The sequence below is a fragment of the Dichomitus squalens genome (genome assembly GCF_000275845.1).
Source record: "Dichomitus squalens LYAD-421 SS1 unplaced genomic scaffold DICSQscaffold_3, whole genome shotgun sequence".
NCBI classification, from domain to species: Eukaryota; Fungi; Basidiomycota; class Agaricomycetes; order Polyporales; family Polyporaceae; genus Dichomitus; species Dichomitus squalens.
In genome coordinates, this window is record NW_006766885.1 from 1,942,717 (window position 1) to 1,958,898 (window position 16,182).

The 16,182-nt window shown below is 56.5% G+C and overlaps 6 protein-coding genes across 6 annotated transcripts; 2 read left to right on the forward strand and 4 right to left on the reverse strand.

Moving 5' to 3' along the window:
- Positions 1–2,181: 2,181 nt before the first annotated feature.
- DICSQDRAFT_79873 (uncharacterized protein) lies at positions 2,182–3,989 on the forward strand. The gene is made up of 4 exons (XM_007362178.1): positions 2,182–2,407; positions 2,479–2,880; positions 2,940–3,149; positions 3,214–3,989. The coding sequence occupies exons 1-4, from the start codon at positions 2,218–2,220 to the stop codon at positions 3,858–3,860; spliced, it is 1,449 nt and encodes a 482-aa protein (XP_007362240.1). The 5' UTR covers positions 2,182–2,217; the 3' UTR covers positions 3,861–3,989.
- Positions 3,990–4,317: 328 nt separating this feature from the next.
- On the reverse strand, positions 4,318–7,365 carry DICSQDRAFT_178116 (HET-domain-containing protein). The gene is made up of 3 exons (XM_007362179.1): positions 7,335–7,365; positions 7,193–7,273; positions 4,318–7,139 (listed from the first exon to the last, which is right to left on the reverse strand). Exon 3 carries the CDS (start codon positions 7,131–7,133, stop codon positions 5,292–5,294), a length of 1,842 nt encoding a protein of 613 aa, XP_007362241.1. The 5' UTR covers positions 7,134–7,139; positions 7,193–7,273; positions 7,335–7,365; the 3' UTR covers positions 4,318–5,291.
- A 688-nt stretch (positions 7,366–8,053) lies between these two features.
- On the reverse strand, positions 8,054–9,071 carry DICSQDRAFT_79880 (PX-domain-containing protein; the record flags this gene model as incomplete). Its single annotated transcript, XM_007362180.1, has 5 exons — positions 8,054–8,338; positions 8,408–8,629; positions 8,759–8,802; positions 8,863–8,929; positions 9,000–9,071. 5 exons carry the CDS (start codon positions 9,069–9,071, stop codon positions 8,273–8,275), a joined length of 471 nt encoding a protein of 156 aa, XP_007362242.1. The 3' UTR covers positions 8,054–8,272.
- Positions 9,072–9,401: 330 nt separating this feature from the next.
- DICSQDRAFT_152748 (uncharacterized protein) lies at positions 9,402–12,872 on the reverse strand. Its single transcript, XM_007362181.1, has 3 exons — positions 10,264–12,872; positions 9,727–10,209; positions 9,402–9,665 (listed from the first exon to the last, which is right to left on the reverse strand). The coding sequence occupies exons 1-2, from the start codon at positions 12,651–12,653 to the stop codon at positions 9,729–9,731; spliced, it is 2,871 nt and encodes a 956-aa protein (XP_007362243.1). The 5' UTR covers positions 12,654–12,872; the 3' UTR covers positions 9,402–9,665; positions 9,727–9,728.
- Positions 12,873–12,890: 18 nt separating this feature from the next.
- Positions 12,891–13,451, reverse strand: DICSQDRAFT_14680 (uncharacterized protein; the record flags this gene model as incomplete). Its single annotated transcript, XM_007362182.1, has 1 exon — positions 12,891–13,451. A coding segment is annotated over one exon (561 nt), but the record flags the coding sequence as incomplete, so codon positions are not given.
- A 233-nt stretch (positions 13,452–13,684) lies between these two features.
- DICSQDRAFT_99547 (lysyl-tRNA synthetase) lies at positions 13,685–16,176 on the forward strand. The gene is made up of 7 exons (XM_007362183.1): positions 13,685–14,015; positions 14,074–14,200; positions 14,252–14,523; positions 14,582–15,392; positions 15,454–15,773; positions 15,827–15,906; positions 15,964–16,176. Exons 1-7 carry the CDS (start codon positions 13,855–13,857, stop codon positions 16,053–16,055), a joined length of 1,863 nt encoding a protein of 620 aa, XP_007362245.1. The 5' UTR covers positions 13,685–13,854; the 3' UTR covers positions 16,056–16,176.
- Positions 16,177–16,182: the final 6 nt, after the last annotated feature.

Here is a 16,182-nt window from a genome sequence, read left to right on the forward strand (position 1 = left end):
ACGATAGTCGACGTCGACCGGATGTCTACCGGCACATCGCTGGCTGACGGACGGAGACGGGCGCTCCATAGACGCCATACTTGGACTCCTTCAGCTTGGTATCAAGCTCTAGGGCTCTCAGATCTCAATGTTCTTCGATTATGCATCACTTACAACTCTTACTGACCCTGACATGAAAAGCGCTGAGGTGTCACCCTATAGTAGTTAGTCACCTGCAACGCGAAGCCAAATATTGTGAGTGTTTGCCCCAAGTGGGCGACCTTCCCTTCACGATCCTCACCCTTCTACATAGACTCTCCACAAGTCACTCAAGCCTGCTCATCGATGACGCACAGCTATCCTGCCGACCCTGCCCTGAACTGTCGCCCTCAAAACCCCCCACCTCTCGATTGTATCCCTTCTAAGTCCATCTCCAACTGGCCCAACCGCGAGCACACACCCACGAAGCCCTCCACCCACCGTAAGTTCGTGTTCACGCTCCAGGGCGATGTTCACTCCGCTAGTACTCCTTTGCCACCCCCGACGATCTTAAGAAGCAGGTCTGCGCATACAACCCCACCCGCTTCGAGACAGCCCCGCCTACACCGCATACGTATGTCCCCTCCCTCCTTGCCCAGCCGTCGTGCACATTTCACTCCAAGACCCGCCTGCAGCCCCACGACAAGAAGACAGTCTGCCCGGTCACCTTCGCCCCGTAATTCTACGAGCTCGTCTTTGACATCGACATGTTCGCCTACAAGCTCTAATGCTACTAACCCTAACCCCGCCAAATTGCGCGAGTACTTGGTAAATATTTTCATGTCTCTCTTCTTCCATGTATAGTAGTCTGCCCTCAATGACTATCAATTATGGAATATACAACATCGAATTGTGCGATAATCTGTTGGCTAGCTTTCTTCGTAAACGATCCAAATAGACCATTTCGTAGCGTGAGCTTGGGCTCCATAGTAGAATTCGCACCAGATGCTGACCATGTATGTCCATTGGCTCAGTCAATAATGTACATCATCGGCCTTAGTTCCCCTATAGCATGGTAGCTGCTGTCCGAATGCTCAGCAAGAAATGGCTGTCAATGTCCAGGCGCCCTGCAAGGTCTGGCCATTGCACACCATATCTGGCGGATTTGCTACGGGTTTACCATCTACTTCTCATACCTTGCCCAATCTGGTCAGAATTGCGGAACCTGGTCATCACTGACCATCCTTTTCGCTTTTTTGCTGATGTCGATTACGCTTGTGGGATTGACGACCGGGAACGCGGGGCGACAAAGCTCAGTGTGGGTATGTCAGAAGGTCGAGAAGCATAGAGATGGCGTGGGATTGATCCCTGGCGTGGGGTTCAGTCAGAAGCCTCGAGCTCGTTCTATGGCCGATACCGGTTGTCAGAATCGAGATCTTCAGGGTGGATTGGCGAGTGATGCGAGTATGCTACCCTGTTCTTTGTGAAAACTCGGTATTTGAGATCGCTGCACTACGTATGAACTAGCGGTACCCACATTTGACCTCGGAGTACGATGCGGGTGCCCGTAGAGTTGTGCAGCTTCGAGGATTGTTTCGACGGATACATTTTACCAGGGACGCGATCGTAGCATCACAGGAGTGACTTGCATACGCTCTGCTGTTCGGGTCAACAACGTGACCCTGGTGAGAAAGAGCAGAAGGAAGAGAAAGGGACGTTCTTGGGATGTTTGATACGCTTGATATGATGGAGAGGGGTCGTCAGAAGGGCAGGGGCGATGGACAACATATTTATGGTAAGATCAAAGAAGAACGCGAGCGCAAAGAGCTTGGGCCGTTGGTATTGCGCAAAAACTATAGAGCCTCGGCATACGTGAAGCCCTAGGCGGGTGATGAACTCGAGCGGCAGAGTCAGCTTACTCGATGATAGATGACGCAGGAAGCAGACTCGGAGGATTGCTCCATAGACAGTCTATAAGACGGTTGGCCGCTGTCAGAGACCGGGAAGTACATATAGCTTGCAGCCTAGGATGACTTGGGGCTTGTATGAGATGATACGAGCAGATTCAAATTACTGGCGACGTGGTCCTCAGCAAATCACTCCGGAGGCCCAGGCTCGGTTGCCTGAACCGGCATCTGCCGGGCGACTTCCATACGCGTACAGTGTATGAGCGCCGACTGGGTTCAGGCTGCCAGTGGTTGAGTTCAGCGACGACAGCAGCGACGGCTACCGGTCACCGCAGAACAACCGTATCTAGCCATGCTCAGCTCACGACCTATCCCTATCAACGCAGACATAGATGCACCACACTCTATCCTCAACGCTAAGACTCCCGGTCGCAAGTTCAAGGGCCGCAATGCCCTACAAGAGAACGCCATCTACAGCGGCTCCAAGACCGTCCTTTCAAAGAAGAGTCATATCCAGACTCCCTTCCGCCCTGGTACAGCCCGTGCGCACAATGTCCTCTGCGTCCTTATAAGCACGATTCTGACGACGCATGCGCGTGCCCACAAACCGCAGATGGCAAGAAGCCACTCGTCTCTGTATCCGTCACCCGTCCGCTCACGGACAAGACTCCCTTCCCTAACCGCGTCCTCGCTGCAAACTACTTTGGCGGTGCAGGGCCAGCGGGGAAGACTCCCGGCCTCAAGCTCTCCAAGCTCGCGCTCCTTGCCCCAGAGCCACAGCAGGGCTCCGCCGACGTAGCCCCTTTGCTTCGCCCCTCGAGCGCAAGGAAGAGTTTGAGAGGCCGTTTGAGTGGTGGGAACTTCAAGACCCCGCTGACCAAGGGCAACTACTGGGATGTCAGCCCGGGCGATATGGAGGGAATCGCGGGCGTTGTGCAGGAGGGGAAGCAGGAGACCGAGGCCGCTGTGAATGAGGACGAAGACGAGATCGAGTACATGCCTCCTCCCGCTGTCGGTGAGTTCTGTTTCCGTAATGGACACGCTACTGGTGCTTAGCGCAACGACGAGCTATAGAGCTATCCTATGAACCACCGTTTGAGCTGCCCGACTACAAGACGATAGGCCGCGGCTTATTCAATCTCGGGCATGGTGGTCTCATGGACGACACTGCGGATGTGTTCTACGCAGCCGAAATTGAACAACAAATCGACGTCACGCGGCTCCTCGCCGATACAGGCTTCAAACCAGATTCATTCGACGCCGGTTTGGAACTGCCCGAACTCGGTACGCAATCCTCTCCAGAGTGGTCTCTGACTATACCAGAAACTAATCGCGTCTCTCTTCACAGAGGATGACAGTTCCTTCGCGCGCACTTCCACCAAACCCTCCCCCTCGCCATCATCATCCGCACAACCTACAAGATCCGCGATCCCACTCCCGCGCGCACCTTCCACTCGCGCCGCCGCTTCCTCGTCCTCTTCACGCACACAGCCCTCCGCCCCTCCCAGACCAGCAACAGCGATTCCAGGACCCTCATCACGCCCACAAACCCGTGCTGTGTCCTCATCGTCGTCGCGCATCGCTCTGCCCGTCCCAGGACAGACACGCACATCCGCACTCCGCGCGGCCAAAGCGGCGTCGACAAGCGTCGCCAGCACCACACCGAACCCTGTGCGCCCCGCTGCAGCTCGTCCCGCGGCGATGGGGGTGAGGAGGCCCATTGCGAGCGCGTCGAATACGACAGTGGCGGCGCAGGGGAGACCGATCGTCCGGTCGGCCACAACGGGGGCTGTCGCTGCGAAGGATGCAGGTGCTGGGCGGACGCGGTTGGCGACTGTAGTGGGGAAGGCGACCTTGAAGGCTGGATCTTCGACCGCGGGCGGGAATGCGAGGCGTCCGGGGAATGTAGCGGAGGAGGATGGAGACGCGCTCGCGGCAATGTTGGAAAGAGAGCATGCGGGTGGCGGTGTGGAGGACTTTGTTTTCGACGTCTGAGCGTTCGCTGCCGAGGGAGGCCCCGAAAGCTGATTGTATGCTGTCTAATGCGCGTGCTCGTTTTGATTTGTGTGTCGACTCTTGTTTTGTGGGCCGATTACGACTGCGGCGTCATTGTATGATATCCTTGTCCTGCGCGAGGGTCACCGCGTCAAGACTGAAGACATCACGAAGGCGAAGAGTCTTGACATGAGATCATTACACAATACTCTGCCGGTCATTGGGTCCTACCAGAAACGGATGATGCGCAGCCTTATTCAACGGTGCCACGCACTTCTTGTAAATGTAAATTCAGCACCAAGTTGGACTACATAGCTTGCGTTGTAGAAGAACCTCTGCGTGCCTACAGAACAGACTTGAAGCTTTGGCTGAATTATCACGACCGTTGGTCTGGACATCGTTACAAAGTTCCAGAAGCACCGATGAGGTTGGGCATGCGACCACGAACATTCTGACCATACAAACCTTATAACTATAACGCAATACATAGCGTACAGGACTGTCGATACACAGAGTTGGGGACGAGATACTGCTACACACGAGTTCAACAAGATATAGTCCATTACAAATCGGAATCCTCCTCCACCTGATACTCCCACTGCCCACTCCCGTCCCTTCCCCGGCCTCGGCTCCGACCTTGTCCGCTATCCTGGTATTGGGACGTGCTGTGTCGAATCGGCCGTTGTTGACCCGGGGCGCTGCGGCCGCTACCTTGATATAACCTCGACCGCTGACGGTTCGCGGAGACGGGTGTATGGATGCCACCATTCTGACGAACGGGTGACGTCGTGGTGTTCTGCTGATCATACTGCTCAACATATTCGACTATAGGGGAAGGCGCTCTGGTCGACGTCTGCCTTGGTGTGCCAGGCGTCCGTGAGTTACTCCTACTAGGCCTACTAGGTGCTATTCCACCATTGAACGCGCCGTTCGTGGTTGACTGGCGGATGCGTGGACCGCCCGGTCGGATAGTCTCCTGACTCCCGTTCGAGTACTGGCTGCTCGCACGGGAAGGAAATCCGAATGAACTGAGCGCAGGAGAGGCGCTTTGACTTATCCTGACAGGGGGGGCTACCACGGACGGAACCCGTCTGGTGACGGGTTCCGTGATGTTGCCATTTCGCGAGTAGCGCGCGGCCTGTGGCCGAACGAGCGATTCTTGATAGGTCGTCTGTTGGGGTGTCGCTGAACGTTGGCGGTGTGACCCTTGGATCAGCGTAGAGGTCCTCATGCGAGAGTCCTGCGAAGGGAGCCTTCCCGGGTACAGAGAAAACATTCGCGAAGCCTGGCTGGCGAGCGCTGCTTCTCGGACAGGTGGCGAGGCAGCAACCTCTGAGTAGCTCAGGGTCCGAGGGATCTGGATAGTTTCCAGAGAAACTGGAGAGGTCGACAAGGGAGGATCGAGTGGAGGAGTGGACCAGATTTCTACGCCTAGTCGGTATACCTCGGGCGAGAACCGACCGAGTGTTGTGTATCGTGGCTGAACGTCAGACGTAAATGAATCGTGGGCTTGAAGTACTCCTTCGACTCAAGTGAGATCTCCTTCTCGGCAAAACCTCCACTGAATCGCCATGAGTGAATATGCGCCGAGTGGTCCTTCTTGTGGTGTGGGCTTTGGAAGTCAATCTCAAAGGGACTGGTACGACCTCTCGAAGACACCATCACCGCAAGGAGATGGTACGTGTCCGCCAGCACGCAATTACATCGACCAACACGAATGGTAATATGCTCCTCGCTGTTTTGAATCACAATGGCGGAGGTAGCGCTGGCAGAGGGTGGAAGAAGTATGAGACGACAATCGTGGTGAGCCACGTTCGTATCGTTCTCTGGGGTAACAGTGTACCCGTCTCGTTTCAGAAGTCTCCGACACCACCCAGAGAGGCGGACTTCGAAGAACTCTCGCGAGTCGCGCAGCGCGGCATGTGTCGTCTCCTCTAGCTCGGACTTCTGCGCGGTTACGGGCGGTCGATGAGGGATGTAGAGATCGACCATCTCTACGAGACTTCGAGGTCGCCGACTCAGAGCAGTAATATCGTTACGGGAGAGATATGTCACCCGGTAATAGATTGACTGCAGCGGGATCTCTGAACCCACAAGTTCATTCGTATCCCCGACGACGGCGCCGACAAGGAAATCGCGGCCTGTGGATGCCGGTTGCGGGCGGAGTAGGAGGGCTAGAATACGACGTTCTCCATCCTCACAGGCAAGGATGGCGAGATGCGTGGGAAGACTGAGGTGGGGGTCGTCGCGGTGAATGGTGAGAAGGGGTACATAGGCATGCATGCCATAAGATGTCGGGGTGAATAGTTGGTATGTGTGCTCGGGAGATAGTCCAAGTAACTCGGCGAATTCACCGCGGGGAAGGGGCCGGAAGGCAGTCGACTCGGAAAATTCGCGAGGTCCGGATGCCAGGAAGTACTCGTTCAGTAAGGGTGGAACTCGGATACTGCTGATAACGGGGGCGGTGTCTCCATGGTGAGTGTACACAAATGGGTAGGGAGGGAGGACGCGACCCCAAGCGAATATAGTCTGATCCGGATGCTGCCTAACAATCGCTTCCTGGAGGCGAATGAAAGCATAACGGCCTTCACCATACGAGATCGGGATGTTCACACCAAAGATTCCCATCAAGGCGTACGCCTCATCCTCCACACGAGTCGTGGTCCTCGACGCCGCCCAGGACATCTTACACGCGATGCTGAACGACTCTAGAGGCTCCTGGAACGTGAGGACGGAGCGGTCGATTCCCGTCACGCTCTCGACAAGTTCCGCTAGCGTGTGCTTGGAGCCTACCGCGCGCCATGTCTTGGAGAGGAAGAGCAGTACCTTGGAAGCAAGCAGTTCCTGCAATGTCCAGCCGCGCGTGAACCACTTGCTGTTGCGGAACTCTTCGCGAAACATGGGGTCCGCGATATCGACGTCGTCGAGGTCGTGTAAGAAGGTGTAGCAGGTACCAGCATAACGATACCAGTCGTACATCGAATTGAGGGACTCGGTGAGTTCGGAGGAGCTTGTCTTGTCTATGCAAGAGGAGTCGGCCCACCCCCAATCGAAATTGTCCTCCGCGGCGACCTCGCAGAAGCGCTGTAGTTTATCGGAGTACCGTGAAAGAGGTGTCGTGCCAGCGGGGGTAGTGGCAATAATATCACGAGTCTCCTGGTATGATTGCTCTGGTCGCTCCGTCGACCAGACATGCGACAGGATGGCATAGCGAACATGGCGTGGATTGCCGAATGACTTGAACTCCCCAGTCTTGGTATTTAACAGCCACATCGCGAACTGTCCAATTGTCAAATTGATCGACTTACGCGGCATGCCTAGGTAAAACGTACTTTGCTGGCGAACAATAGCCTACGAAAGCAGCAGCATTTGTACCACTGCAACGGAAAGCACGCGAGTCGTGAACCGATCACCTGCGAATACTCACGTTAGGGCCGACAGCGTCGATTGAAAGAGTACGGATAGAGGACTCACCTCGCTGGAGGCGAGCGGGGCTGCAGCTTCGAGGATGGGGGCAAGTCGCAAAATTTGAAGTCTCACGCGAGGTCAGCAGCTCACAAAACCAATGGCGGGCGCTGATGAGCGCAGCGCCCAAACCACAATGACATTCTTCCCAGTACGAAGCAGTGATATCGAGTCCTGTACGTGAGAATTGGAGATAGCGGTAGATCACAATGATACTATAGCAAGACTCAGGGCTTTGCCTCTTGTACTACATTGGTGCCACGGCTGTCAAGGCGATAGAGTAGCTGTAGATCTCCGAGAAGAATTCGCGAGAATTGATACGAAACAACTCCTAGGTCGAACTCGGGTTCTGCCGCCAGATGATGAGCCGGGACAATGAACAGGAGTAAGATGACCCGGTGACTATGTCGAATGTTGCCTGCTGTATGTTTCGTATTGTCTCGAAACCGAGTAGCAGACGCCGCAGAAGGAAACAATCGGACCCTCTCTTGCATGCATCCGTAGGCCTCCACGCGCTCCAGGTGCAGCTACAGTTCCACATTGACCAGACAAGCAAGCGTATTGCGCTCTTGAGTGTAACGAAGCTGCTGTGCTCATCCGCAGCGAAGGAGTTAGCACTCCAATGCGGGTGAACGTCATAAGCGCTGATCTGAAGAACGTACGATGGCATTGGAGCGAGCTTGATCATATCAGGGGATGACGTGCTGCATAGCGGACGAGTCTTGGCAGAGATGTCGTGCTTGTACACCCACACATTGTTATACCTGAAGCGTAAGAAAACAGTTGTATAATACACGACGAACATGAAAGAAAAGGAACATGTGAGAACATGCAAACACAAGACAGGAGGAGTCGTGAGCATATGAAGAGACGGGGACATCAGAGTCAATGAAGATAGGCAGATCCAGACGCATGGTCGACGCAACGCAGTGGACAAGTGGGTAACTTCACTGCCACTGCGACTTATCCCAACCAGGGTCCTGCAGGAACGCGCACAGCACCTTGCTTCCAGTCTGCGCAGCCCGATAATCACCTGTTAGCATACAGCGTTCGCGAACGTTCCACGCGGGGTACCAACGCACCTGAAGCAGAGGATGACCCGCCACGATGGTCAGGAATCTCTCAAGACCCTCGCGCCTGCTCTCGATAACCTCGTCTGAGAACCTGTTTGTGAAGACCTTCCCAGGCAGAGGCGGGATGTTCACGCGGGTAGACTCGCGCTCAAGGATGTCGCGGAACGCCTCGAAATCCGAGTACCGCCGGCGGACGACCGAGTGGCGGAGCTTGAATGCAGGAATGTTTGTCTGCAACGTCTCACCCACACAAGGATCGTGTACACAAGCAGGATGGTGAAGGCGAGACCAGGGACAGTAGCATGACGAAAGGAGGGAAATGAGAGAGGCGCGGAGTTGGAGCGGGCGTATCTCACGCACCTTGCACACGATCTCGTAGTCGGTGTACATCTTTCGGCCAAAGCCTACGACCGCGCAGTTTCAGTCAACCAAGGATAGTAGCAAACGTACGAAGGCGTGCTGACCGTGCGTCTGAGGGTTGCGCACCTCGATCTCTAGGAAGCTCTCGGGCACACTATACATCTCCTCGATCTGGGGCGCGCGGAGATAGGCCCTGTTGGTGCTCCGGCGAATCGTTACGCAGGACGCGAGAAGCACTCACAGTCTGTTCGCGCCCGCCGAGGCGGGGCTCGTCGAAAACGCTGCTCCGTGCGAAGGGAGAGACGGTGGTCATGGTGGTCGTAGGCGAAGGATGGTTGACTGTTGCGTCTGCCCATCGCCTTCGGCTCTCGCCCCGTCGGTTATAGACGCCCTTACAAGCGCTACCTTGGCAGCTCCGAACTCGGAAGGCCCTGCAGGACCGCCATTTCGTTCATTGAGATTGTCGACCAGGCAAATACCCTCGCTCAGTGCAATATGCAAAACATTCTTGTAGTTCTCCACAGAAGGCATGATGACACCCTAAACAACGAACTTGCACAGTTTCCCACTGGCACTGCTCAGAAGCAATTCAGTATACAATTTTATGTGGACCATGTCCGGTCATACATAACGGAACTACTGTATAGATCCAAGCATCTGCACAAGGTGCTGGTAGATGATAGATGAAGAGAGATGACAGAGACATTGCATCGTGACATAACCAAACACATACATGCACAGCAAAGCAAGATAGGCACAGTTCACAAACGGAAAACGGCGAGAGTGTACATACAACGTTCATGTCTTCCGCAATCCTTGTTCGTGTGCGTTTCGCGGAAAATGATGCAGACTTGATCGACAGATGAGAAAGCCTTATGAGACGCCGCCCGATCCTCAACTGATTAAACTAACAGCGATCGTCAGCCAACAGATCAACATCGTAAATCTCCAGGATCACACCCACGTACGATCAACCGCGCGGAGGGATGCTGTAACGCCTATCGTCCCTCCCGTATGCAGGGGGCCTCCCATACGGCGGGGGCGACCTCGACGGCGGCATCCTACCTGGGGGATCGCGCCTTTCGTACCCATAGCCCGGGTCCCGATCCCTAGAGTCGATATAGTCCCTGTCGCGCCCCGGACTCGTGTTGTACCTCGGGTCGTCGTAGTACCCACCGCTCGCGGGCGGGGGCGTGCGCAGGCACGGCGGGTAGTCCGACGGTGGGGGTCCTCGAGGCTCATCGCGGTCTGCAGGAGGATAGTACCCTCCACTCGCAGGCGGGGGGTAGGAACTGTCCCGGGGGCGCTTGAGCGGCGGGCGCAGATCGTCGCCTGCCGTACCCCTCCGCAGCGGACCTGGGCTTGGGCTGCGCGGGCGGACGCGCGAGTACGAGCTTGGCGGCTCGACGGGCGGATACCGTGCCGGTGCACGATCGTCCCTGACGTATCCCCTGTCATACACATCAGGATCTGAAAGTCGGGAGCTAAGAGGACGTTGCTCGTACGATCGGGCTGGCGGGGGCAAGTCCGCAGGAGCCGGGTACGTTCCCCTACGCTCGCGCTCTTCACGTGTTTCCCAAGCCGGAGGCGGAGCATCGCGGTCCGGGAAGCGACTCTCCCGCTCGTACTCCCTCGACCTGTCCCAAGAACGATCCTGAAGGTCGTCCCCGTATGGTCGCCGCTCCGAGTCGCGCCATTCGCGCGGAGGATAGCTGAGAGGATCCGCAGGCGGCCTGGAGCTAGGTTCCGGATCCCTATAAGCAGGAGCTTCACCAGCAGGGACCCAAGTCCTATCGCGCTCTCCCGCACGAGGTGGATAAGAAGCGGCAGGCGGTGGCGAAGGTCGTCGGTAAGGCGGACGGGTGTCGCTGAACCTAGGTGGAGGATCGACGTCCATCAGATCCGAGGGTCGACGTTCAGGCGGATACCTTTCCAGATCAGGGCGATACGGGGCACGGGATTCTACACGATCTCTGTCCCTGGGATCAGGCCGGAAGTCACGGACGTCAGAGCGGGAAGGTGGACGTGCAGGCATGGGAGATATAGGCCTGAATGAACGTGACGGTTCGTCACGAGCTATAGAGGCTGCGCGATAGGGAGGTCGAGAAGGTGGATGACCGCGATCGCTGAGAGCAGGACTCGCAGGACGAGCGAAACGACCTGGCTGAGGAAAGTGACGGTCATCGTGATGTGGAGGGGGACGCTCGCTCAGAGCAGCAGTGCGCGCAGGTTCAGCAAGAACAGTGCGATCATCAAGACGTCCAACAGGCCTCTCGAGAGATGGCGGAGGTCGAAGAGGTCGGTCATCAAGAGGACGTGGCGGGCGGCTGTCGGCAGCAGGAGGATTAGAGAGCCGTTCCTCCAGGGAAGGTGGACCATTGCCCGAACGACTCAGCCGCTCTTCCAGTCGCGGCGCAGGTCTGTCATCTGGTCTTGGGGGAGCAGCGGGCTTACCAAGCCTTTCTTGCAGCGGAGTACGACTAATCCTCTCCTCTAGAGGCAAAGCGGGTCTAGTACTTCTATCAATAGGATGGACAGGACGGGGGCCACGATCCTCTGCAGGTGGCCGAGCAGGCAGAGAGTCGATAGGAGCAGGGACATGCGGGTGAGCGACACGCTCCTCCAGAACAGGTCGGCGATCCTCTCCAGGTCGTGGCCGGTCCGCAGGAGCCGAAGTAGGGGCAGGCGGGCGTCTGTCCTCGCTCACAGCTGCAAATGGTGGTCGATCACCAGGCACAGCAGGAACAGAGGGACGATGCTCGTCACCAGGCCTCACTTGTCGGTCAGACGGCAAAGCAGCAGGAACAGAGATGGGTGCAAGGCGGTCGTCCAGAGACCTAGGAGGAGCCCTATCGATTGCAGCAGGCGAAGGTGGGCGGCGACGGTCATCCACAATCACAGCCGGACGATCGGTCGCTGGAAGAGGTGGAAGGCGCCTATCATCAGGCCTTCCCGGACGGTCAAGCAATACAGGAGGAGACCGATGGCCATCAATGACTCTAGGCGAAGGACGCTCTGGGCTACGAAGGGGTCTTCGGTCGTCAATGATGGGTAGAGGAGGCCGAGCAGCACGGTTATCAACGCCTGATGGCGGAGGAGCACGACGTTCCTCGGAGACCGATCGGGGAGGAAGAGCAGCAGCATTCAATGGCGGCCGGACAATAGCACGTTCTTCTCCCAGGTTCCGAGGAGGCGGCCGAGTTTCAGGAGGGCCTCGGTCATCACGCCTTCCAGGATTCAACGAGCTTTCGGACGCCTTGGAATCGTACCGTCGGAGAGGATGACGAGGCTCATATCGCGTTCCATTAGGTGGCCTACGATCATCTGATGGACGAGCGCGGTCTTCGATGCGCCTGTCGTCCTTGCGATCCTCTCTGTCTCTGAACCGGCCGTGGTCCAGCCTCCGATCGCGGTCAGCATCCCGCTCGTGTTCTCTCTCCCTGCTACGGTCTCGGTCCCTCTCCCGCTCGCGTTCTCTCTCCCTTTCAAATGGCCTCTGGTCCCTTTGTGGCAGTCCACGATCTTCGTTTACTACAACGGGGTTGCTACCGTTGCGAGCATCAGATCGAGAGGCAAGAGGTCCTAGTCGATTTCTGTCCTCATAGCCATTCCGGGTAGCCCAAGAAGAATCTCGCAGCCGTGTGTCGTCCTTGGGATCGACAGGGGGAAGCTTCGCAGATATCAAGCTCGGGCTTTCCGTGAGCTCACCTGCGTGACCATTACGCTCATGTCTATCCAGTCCTGGAGAACCCACTTGAGTACTGGATTCGCCGTCTGCAGAGCGTTGAGAGCCCCTGGTATCTGTCGTGTCTTGCCTAGAGAGAGGAGTAGGAACGGAACTAGACGCTGGACTATACCTATCCGCACGCTTCGTAGGCGAGGGAGGTGGCTGCATAGCCTGCGACGAAGACGTACGATCAGCGGATATTACAGAGTGTAACAACTCGAAAGTGAGGAGCACATTGGGCTTCGGAGACTGGTTCACGCTCGTAGAGGAGCGATGGATGAGCTTCCTTGGAGTATCCTTGTGATCTGGCGTTTGTGGGACACGAGGAGAGATAGTAGGCGTTGATGGAGCGGCGTCGCCACTATTGCTGGGAGCGTCATGAGGATGAGTGAGACCGGAAGGAGCAGAAGCCGCGTGAGCTTGTTCAGGATGGGGAGGGACGTATGCAGCACTAGATGAAGACCTAGGACCGAGGTAGACACTAGCGAGAGCAGCAGGCTGAGGAATTGGGCGGAAGAGCTCGTGCTGGTTGTTCTTGATCGTTTCCTTGAGCTTCTCCAATATTTCGAGATCGTTCTTGCCGGGGGGAAGGACTTGTAGCGATATAGATGGTGGTACCGGTGTAGACGGGTACAACTGTGGATTGGAAAGGTGCACTGGTGGCTGGAAGGTAGGGCCGGTAGCGTGCGGTGACATGTGTGCGTAGTATGGGAATGGACTAGAGAACGGTTGCAGGGGGTACGAACTGGCAGACAGGCCCGGAGGAGGCTGGGAACCAGGGATAGGGGTGCTGACGTTGATGGGGAATGGGGGAGACAGAGAATGGTCGTCCACTACAGTCATAGAGACGACTGGAGGAGGAGGAAGGAAGGGGCCGTCTGGTCCGTCTGTAAGGGTGGTGACGGTGCGTTCGCGGGGAGGAGCATTGCCTCGACCCTTGCGCTTCTTGTTTTGTCTTGTCGCCATGTGTGGGTCCACAAAATATTTGGTCCCGGGCTGCAAGCGAGCGATAAGATGATGTCCGATGCGAGTATGCGCAGGCTCTGCGCTGCGCACTGCTTTTGCTGAGGACAATGGGCACTCAGACTGGTAATCAAGAAAGAGATGAGAGATAGGATGGAGACACCGCTGAGGACGACGAGCGGAGGGAAGGGGAGACTGCTTCGAGTCGTCGTCCGGGCGCCGCAAAGTTCCTATCCGGCGACTTATCGCAGTCACTCGTGACGCAGCCCCGAATAGCCGACGTGACAGGACGTGTATTCGTGAGAGAGCATGACATAAGGCAGCAGCCTTTCTGGGGGTAAACGCGCGACGCGTTCCGTGACTCACATGGCCTCGAAATTGCGCTGGGATAAACTCAAAAAAGTAGATGCAGAGACTGATTCGCTTCAGATCTTCTGCTCTACTCCTCCAAAGGGCTCCCTTTCCTCCTCGCTCATATCCAGTCCCCATCTACCATCTGCGCACAATGGCCAGCGAGAACGCAGGAACCCATAAGGATCCCGTCACCGGGGAGTTGATTTCTAAGACGTGAGTATTCACAGGCCCTTTTCCAGCCACCGACTCTGATCGATCCCTACGTTGTCAGTGAGTTGAAGCGTCGTCAGAAGGCCCGCGAGATTGAAGCTCGCAAAGCGGAGAAGGCCGCGCAGGCACCGCCGAAGCCCGCTGCTGCGAAGAGCAGTGCTGTCGACGAGGAGGAGCTCAGTCCTAATGTGCGTACCGTCCCCATGCTTGCACGACCTCCGTCCTCATATCAGCCACAGCAATATTTTGAGATACGCTCCAGAAACATCCTTAAGCTAAAGGAGACTCAGTCTCCCAACCCTTACCCCCACAAGTTCCATGTCTCCATCTCGATCACCGACTACATCGACAAGTACGGCCTCGAGGGTAAAATCCAGGCTGGAAAGAAGCTGGAAGGCGTTACAGAAGCTCTCGCGGGCCGCATACACAACGTTCGCGCGTCCGGTCAAAATCTCCGCTTCTACGACCTCCATGGCGAGGGCGTGAAGGTTCAGATCATGGCGAACAAGCAGTACGTTCTTCCGATATGTGATGTGACCTAGAAACCCACCCATGACTCGTCGTACCAGAGACGCGGAGGATCCCGACAACTTTGTCGCGAACCATGAGCACTTCCGCCGCGGAGATATCGTCGGTGTGATTGGTACCCCCGCGCGCACCAAGAAGGGCGAGCTGTCCATCGCCCCCTCGCAGATGATCCTCCTCGCACCCAACCTTCACCAGCTCCCCTCCTCTCACTTCGGCTTGAAGGACCAGGAGACCCGCTACCGCAAGCGCTACCTTGACCTCATCCTCAACGACGACACCCGCCGCATTTTCCTCACCCGCTCCCGCATCATCAACTACATCCGCCGCTTCTTTGACAACCTCGGTTTCCTCGAGGTCGAAACCCCCATGACGAGCATGATCGCGGGAGGGGCGACCGCGAAGCCCTTCATCACGCATCACAACGACCTCGACTTGGATCTCTACCTCCGGATCGCTCCCGAGCTGTATCTCAAGCAGCTCGTCGTCGGCGGGCTTGACCGTGTATACGAGATCGGACGTGTGTTCCGCAATGAGGGCATCGACTTGACGCACAACCCCGAATTCACTATCTGCGAGTTCTACATGGCTTACGCAGACATGTACGACATCATGGAATTGACGGAGGCTCTCGTCGAAGGTATGGTCAAGTACCTCACGGGCGGCAAGACGACGCTCGAATACCACCCGGAGGGTAAGGGCAGCGACAAGGTCTACCAGCTTGAGTTCGCGCGCCCTTGGAAGCGCTACGACATGATCGAGACCTTAGAGGAGAAGCTTGGTGTCAAGTTCCCGCCGGGTGAGACCCTCCACACGGACGAGGCCAACAAATTCCTTCGTGATCTTTGCCAAAAGGTGCATCTTCCTCGTACAGTATGACACGCTCCCGATCCTAGCTCTGACTTTCGTCCCATAGCACAACGTCGATTGCAGCGAGCCCAGGACGAATGCGCGTTTGCTTGACAAGCTCGTCGGCGAATTCATCGAGCCTCTGTGCATCTCCCCCGCGTTCATTGTCGGCCACCCGCAGGTGATGTCGCCGCTCGCCAAGTACCACCGGTCACGACCGGGACTCTGCGAGCGTTTCGAGGGCTTCATGTGTGGGAAGGAATTCTGCAACGCATACACCGAGTTGAACGACCCCTTCGAGCAGCGGTTGCGGTTCGAGGAGCAAGTGCGGCAGAAGGAGCAGGGCGACGACGAGGCACAGGGCATCGACGAGACTTTCGTCGACGCGTAAGTCGGCTGTCAGTGGCGTTCACGTGCTCCGTTACTGACGCGCCTCGCAGGCTCGAGCACGGTCTTCCTCCCACCGGTGGATGGGGTATTGGCATCGACCGTCTGGTTATGTTCCTGACCGACTCAACTAGTGCGTCCTGCTCCGCTTCTGCTCCATACGCTCATCCTGACATGACATTCACGACAGACATCAAGGAGGTGTTGCTGTTCCCTGCGATGAAGCCGATTGAGACGGCTGCAAATACTACAGGACCAGTCGGGCCGAGTGGCCAGATTTAATGAAAAAGCCCGTAGACGTAGATGTACAAGTAGATCTGACTATGCACTAGGCATACATCCCCTGCCCCCTTTCTGAACGTCGCGGATCCTGCGAAGGGCTTCATATTCGGCAAGATCACTCTAGTGC

Excerpts from the sequence above, each read along its gene's own strand:
- DICSQDRAFT_79873 (XM_007362178.1), top strand. The coding sequence starts at position 2,218 with ATGCTCAGCTCACGACCTATCCCTATCAACGCAGACATAGATGCACCA. Across the intron at positions 2,408-2,478 it reads CTTCCGCCCTGGTACAGCCC|ATGGCAAGAAGCCACTCGTC; the intron begins GTGCGCACAATG and ends CACAAACCGCAG. Across the intron at positions 2,881-2,939 it reads CATGCCTCCTCCCGCTGTCG|AGCTATCCTATGAACCACCG; the intron begins GTGAGTTCTGTT and ends GACGAGCTATAG.
- DICSQDRAFT_178116 (XM_007362179.1), bottom strand. The coding sequence starts at position 7,133 with ATGTGGCTGTTAAATACCAAGACTGGGGAGTTCAAGTCATTCGGCAAT.
- DICSQDRAFT_152748 (XM_007362181.1), bottom strand. The coding sequence starts at position 12,653 with ATGCAGCCACCTCCCTCGCCTACGAAGCGTGCGGATAGGTATAGTCCA. Across the intron at positions 10,210-10,263 it reads TTGCCCCCGCCAGCCCGATC|GGGATACGTCAGGGACGATC; the intron begins GTACGAGCAACG and ends TGTGTATGACAG.
- DICSQDRAFT_99547 (XM_007362183.1), top strand. The coding sequence starts at position 13,855 with ATGCAGAGACTGATTCGCTTCAGATCTTCTGCTCTACTCCTCCAAAGG. Across the intron at positions 14,016-14,073 it reads GGGGAGTTGATTTCTAAGAC|TGAGTTGAAGCGTCGTCAGA; the intron begins GTGAGTATTCAC and ends CTACGTTGTCAG. Across the intron at positions 15,393-15,453 it reads TTCGTGATCTTTGCCAAAAG|CACAACGTCGATTGCAGCGA; the intron begins GTGCATCTTCCT and ends TTCGTCCCATAG.